The 6000-nt window shown below is 46.4% G+C and overlaps 1 protein-coding gene across 3 annotated transcripts in view; it reads right to left on the bottom strand.

Annotated features, from left to right (window-relative positions):
• Positions 1–6000, bottom strand: part of LOC138950329 (uncharacterized) — a 135839-nt gene that overhangs the window by 106026 nt on the left and 23813 nt on the right. For 2 of the 3 annotated variants that reach the window (XM_070322076.1, XM_070322077.1), the window contains 2 exons: positions 3175–3441; positions 2842–2934 (listed from right to left, as the gene is read on the bottom strand). The exons of the other annotated variant lie outside the window; for it this stretch is intronic. In XM_070322076.1, coding sequence (XP_070178177.1) covers positions 2842–2934; positions 3175–3441 — 360 coding nt within the window. The remainder of the gene's footprint in view (positions 1–2841; positions 2935–3174; positions 3442–6000) is intronic. 3 annotated transcript variants of the gene reach the window in all.

Genomic DNA, 6000 nt, shown 5'->3' with positions numbered 1-6000 from the left:
CACACACACACACACACGCACACACACACAGAACATGTTGTTTTATTGAGCTAGCTTACATATTGTGTGTGCTATGCTAGTCCTACTGATATAGGTATCGAGTTTGAGCGGTGTCATGACACAAAGCGCTGTTTTTCAGCAATAACCTAATGAATTGGTTTGACACTTTCAGATGAGACGCAATGTTCCGAACAAGTTTCAAACCCTTCATAGGAGTGTACACTTTGTGTCCCAAAAACATACATAATTTTTCATGTTTAGAGACAAATATTTGATACAGGTATTGCCCAAGTTTCAAGTGCGTGTAACCTATGGCGTGGATGTGCTAGTCGTGGCGCAGTAATCGTCCTAAACATAGCAAGCGTGTTTACAGGCCAAGCGAATGTGCGTGTAACCTATGGCGTAGATGTGCTAGTCGTGGCGCAGTAATCGTCCTAAACACAGCAAGCGTGTTTACAGGCCAAGCGAATGTGCGTGTAACCTATGGCGTAGATGTGCTAGTCGTGGCGCAGTAATCGTCCTAAACATAGCAAGCGTGTTTACAGGCCAAGCGAATGTGCGTGTAACCTATGGCGTAGATGTGCTAGTCGTGGCGCAGTAATCGTCCTAAACATAGCAAGCGTGTTTACAGGCCAAGCGAATGTGCGTGTAACCTATGGCGTAGATGTGCTAGTCGTGGCGCAGTAATCGTCCTAAACATAGCAAGCGTGTTTACAGGCCAAGTGTCATGTGCGTGTAACCTCTGGCGTAGATGTGCTAGTCGTGGCGCAGTAATCGTCCTAAACACAGCAAGCGTGTTTACAGGCCAAGTGCCATGTGCGTGTAACCTCTGGCGTAGATGTGCTAGTCGTGGCGCAGTGATCGTCCTAAACACAGCAGGCGTGTTTACAGGCCAAGTGTCATGTGCGTGTAACCTATGGCGTAGATGTGCTAGTCGTGGCGCAGTAATCGTCCTAAACACAGCAAGCGTGTTTTCAGGCCAAGTGTCATGTGCGTGTAACCTATGGCGTAGATGTGCTAGTCGTGGCGCAGTAATCGTCCTAAACACAGCAAGCATGTTTATAGGCCAAGTGTCATGTGCGTGTAACCTATGGCGTAGATGTGCTAGTCGTGGCGCAGTAATCGTCCTAAACACAGCAAGCGTATTTACAGGCCAAGCAAGTGTGCGTCATTGCTTACATGCAAACTTTGGCAGTGTTTGTATCAATTAATTTCCTAACGGGATATGTAGAGGTTACATGCACACTTTGGCAGTGTTTGTATCAATCAATTCCCTAACGGGATATTAATGCTTTAATTTGCGTGTGAAATTTGTCGCAATAATTTGTTGGCCAAGTTTACTTTAACGTCCTCGAAAGCAATCCACCCAGCAAAACACATCCACCCACAACAAACACTCACCTTCCACACAGACGGCCTGTCCATTGGAGTAGTAGTAGCCGGGAGTACAGAGACACTTGCCCTCGAAACACTTAGCGTTGATACCGTCAGGGCAGTCACCGTCAGAGTTACATGATTTTTCCAGCCATGGTCCTGAACAACACACACACGCCATGTATTTTTATTTGAGAATCATTTGATTTTCATAACTGTACTGTCCTGTCGCTTGGGAACTAGGGTCGCTCCATTTCAGAAAAAAAGCTGAAAAACGTTACTTTAATGTAAGCGAATTCCGAAACACAACAATCGCCTTTGGAGGCGAAGCCCAATCAATCAGGATTGAGAATGTTAGAGCTAGTTTCTTAGCCCTATAAAAACTGTTTTGGTTACGCAAAGGAAACCAAGAACATACAAGCAGACCGCAGCACCCAGACCCTATCGCAAACAGAACTCTACAATGAGCGCTTCTGGGGTGATAACGCGAGACAACTCCTGTGATCTTGCCGCGAGGTGGCGCCAGTTACCAGCGGAAAAAAGAAGGGGCATAACCACACTGGAATCGACCATTGTCTTTTACCGTATAAAAATGCACGACTTACACACGAGACCAATGCCAGGGTTTTTCCTTTCTCGTGTGATCTTGCCGCGAGGTGGCGCCAGTTACCAGCCAGGGGCATAACCTCACCAGAACCGCCCATTCACAGGTGTCGGCCATAATTAGCTCGCGCTATCTAAGACCAATAACTGCAGAGCCTGCTGTGAAGGTTGACGCAGTAGTCTCCCTTTTCAAATTAACGTGATCGAAAGCAAGACACACGATTAAAAAAGCAGTGCAAGGTCAATTCAGCTTCTTCACGTGCGATGCGACTCCTGCTTGCCGAGACTGAAGACGGGCCAATGCATTGTCTTACCCCTACATAGTACAACAGAACTGAGCTCTCAGCGATACGACTCGTCTAGTTTTGTCAGTGTGTGAAGCGATCGAGGCAGTCTTTAATAAAAAGCAAATATTGACACGATCGCCCCCACTATTCCCGCATGGAATGAACCTTCAGCGACCAGACGAGTTCATTTTTTCGAATGCTGGTTGAAGGGATTAAAACTGCAACATGTTTTTTCACGAACAACCCGTTGCCTAGAAAATTAGATCATGTTTTATCTTCTGGTACAGAACGTTTGCTCTAGACAACGCACCTCGGATCTACCCGACAGCATAACTATTCAAAACAACACACATAAACCCAACAACACACATCTACCCAACTATACACACCTACCCAACAACGGATCTACCCACCAACATACAAGTAAAGCATGCAGTAACGACCGCACGGAACACGTAATGTTCTCATGTAGTCTATCAGTTCAACGAGGTATGCGATACAAGCAACAGTGTGTCCGCAGATTCAACTCACGAATATAAAACCATCAGTCACATACACAATCAGCAACCACTCTCACCCTGTTCTACGTTGTAGCTGATGTTGAAGCCCCGTCTTTCCTCAGCATTGTCCGTATGAAGCGTCACGGTAAAGGTGTCACCAGGAACATCCACTGTTGGAGACAAACGCAAACAGTTAGAAATAGATGCAGTTTGTTCTTTAGCCCAAATGACGTCATAACTGGTTTTGTCTTCGTGTAATATTTAGATTATAAGCGTGAGCAGACACGTCTTTGTTCACATTCTTGTAGGTTGTACTGGGTATTTGGAAGAAAGGGCAGAGATGGGTGAGGAGTGTTTGGTCTGCAATGGGGAGAGAGTCAGGTTTTGACGTTTTAACTTCACATGCTCACCTGATATCTTCTGTCCATTTTTGACGCCACACAGTTTGTTGCTTTCGTCACCATTGATGATGACGTAATCAAAGAGACAGTCATCATTCTCCTCTACGTCAAAGTCATCCAATGTCAGTTCAACGGTCTGGGGGCCGGCTTGATCCAAGGTCACCGTGACCTCATAGTCAAAGTCATTTGGGTAGTCCTCCGGGTAGTTGGGGCTGGTGATGTACCCGGAATTACCACTAACAATGTTGTAAGGCTGGGCCGAACTCACCTCAGGATCTGCCACATACATTCCAGTTTTTGAAAGTCTTAACTCAACGCCACACATGAACCTAGAAACTGAGACGCGAGTCCATTTCAGCCTAGAGAGAGCACTTTAGACACACATATATACAAAGACAAATAAATAGTAACAAAGTGATAGAGACCACGCGTACACACACACACACATACACACACACACGCACACACACACACACACACACACACACACACACACACACACACACACACACACACACACACACACACACGCAGAACATGTTTTATTGAGCTAGCTTACATATTGTGTATGCTATGCTAGTCCTACTGATATAGGTATCGAGTTTGAGCGGTGTCATGACACAAAGCGCTGTTTTTCAGCAATAACCTAATGAATTGGTTTGACACTTTCAGATGGGACGCAATGTTCCGAACAAGTTTCAAACCCTTCATAGGAGTGTACACTTTGTGTCCCAAAAACATACATAACTTTTCATGTTTAGAGACAAATATTTGATACAGGAATTGCCCAAGTTTCAAGTGCGTGTAACCTATGGCGTGGATGTGCTAGTCGTGGCGCAGTAATCGTCCTAAACATAGCAAGCGTGTTTACAAGCAACCTATGGCGTAGATGTGCTAGTCGTGGCGCAGCAATCGTCCTAAACACAGCAAGCGTGTTTACAGGCAAAGCGAATGTGCGTGTAACCTATGGCGTAGATGTGCTAGTCGTGGCGCAGTAATCGTCCTAAACACAGCAAGCGTGTTTACAGGCCAAGCGAATGTGCATGTAACCTATGGCGTAGATGTGCTAGTCGTGGCGCAGTAATCGTCCTAAACACAGCAAGCGTGTTTACAGGCCAAGCGAATGTGCGTGTAACCTATGGCGTAGATGTGCTAGTCGTGGCGCAGTAATCGTCCTAAACACAGCAAGCATGTTTACAGGCCAAGTGTCATGTGCGTGTAACCTATGGCGTAGATGTGCTAGTCGTGGCGCAGTAATCGTCCTAAACACAGCAAGCATGTTTACAGGCCAAGTGTCATGTGCGTGTAACCTATGGCGTAGATTATTATTATTATTATTATTATGAACATTTGTGCGCCTAATCTAAATATAGCCCTAGGCGCTTACAAAATATAAAATACATAGTGAACATTATACGAAACACAAATCGACAAGGACTCATACACTCGCAGACAGGCGCACAGCGAGAACGCGACGCACTCACTCATACCAACTACAGGCACATGCATTCTAGACGGAAAAACAGTCGTAAATAAATAAATAAAGTATTGGATACATAAAGTTAGTTGAGAGAATAGAGCTGGAAAGGGAAGAAGAAGAAGAAGGAAAGAGACAGATCAAGGACCAGCAGGAGAGGGTGATGTGTGGTCATTAACGGACTAGTGAGGGAAGAGGTGTGTTTTGAGTGAGGTTTTGAATGATTGCATAGATGTGGAGTGCCTGAGTGAATGCGGGAGTTGGTTCCAGATGGATGGGGCCTGGTAGGAGAAGGTGCGCTGGCCATATGTTTTGGTGCGTGCTGATGGTATCCTAAAAAGGCGGGTGTCTGCGGAGGATCTTAGGGAGCGAGAGGGGGAGTAGACATCAAGAAGGTCAGAAAGATAGCTAGGGGACGATAGATCAAAGTTTCTGAAGCAGAGTGTGGAGATCTTGAACTGAATCCTCTGTTGAACAGGCAGCCAGTGTAGGGTTTGAAGAAGAGGGGTGATGTGGTCATGCTTGGAAGAACGAAAGATGAGGCGGGCGGCATGATTCTGAACACGCTGAAGCTTTTCGATGATGTAGTTGGGAGAGCCAGATAGAATGGAATTGCAATAATCGAGTCGGGATAGGACAAAGGCGCAGAGCAGAGTTTTAGTGGCATCCTCGGTGAGGAGATGACGGATGGAGGAGATGCGGCGGATTTCAAAGAAGCAAGTGCGACAGACATTGGCAACATGCTGATGGAAGGACAGGGACTGGTCAAGAGTGACACCTAGGTTGCGGACAGCAGGAGAAAGAGCAATAGAAGAACCATTGAGATCGACAGACGAGGGAAGAGAAGGATGATTGAGATGTTTTTTAGGAGAGACAAGAATCATTTCGGTTTTCTCCTCATTAAGCTTCAGCTTATTTAGGTCCATCCACGCCTTGAGGTCGGTGATACAAGACTGGGTGGAGGCAATGAGGCGAGGGAGGTCAGAGATAGGTCCAGAGAGATAGAGTTGGTTGTCGTCGGAGAAGCTGTGGTGAGAGAGAAAGTGGTGAGCGGCAATTAAAGGGATGGGTTGGGTGTAAAGGACGAACAAAATAGGCCCCAGGACGGAGCCCTGGGGCACACCGTACTGTAGAGGAGAAGCAGAAGAAGATAGGCCGTTCACAGAGACAGACTGGTAGCGATCGGTGAGATAGGACTGAAACCCAGAAAGGACAGACTGAGAAATGCCAAAAGAGTTTTGAAGGCGGGACAAGAGCACGGCATGATCAATAGTGTCAAATGCCGCGCTCAGGTCCAGCAGAGAGAGAAGGCAGACGTCGTTGTTGTCGAGTGCAGTCAGTATGTCGTTGCTAATTTT

The sequence above is a fragment of the Littorina saxatilis genome, linkage group LG16, assembly GCF_037325665.1.
Source record: "Littorina saxatilis isolate snail1 linkage group LG16, US_GU_Lsax_2.0, whole genome shotgun sequence".
Lineage (NCBI taxonomy): Eukaryota > Metazoa > Mollusca > Gastropoda > Littorinimorpha > Littorinidae > Littorina > Littorina saxatilis.
This window is presented reverse-complemented; position numbering and strand designations above follow the sequence as displayed.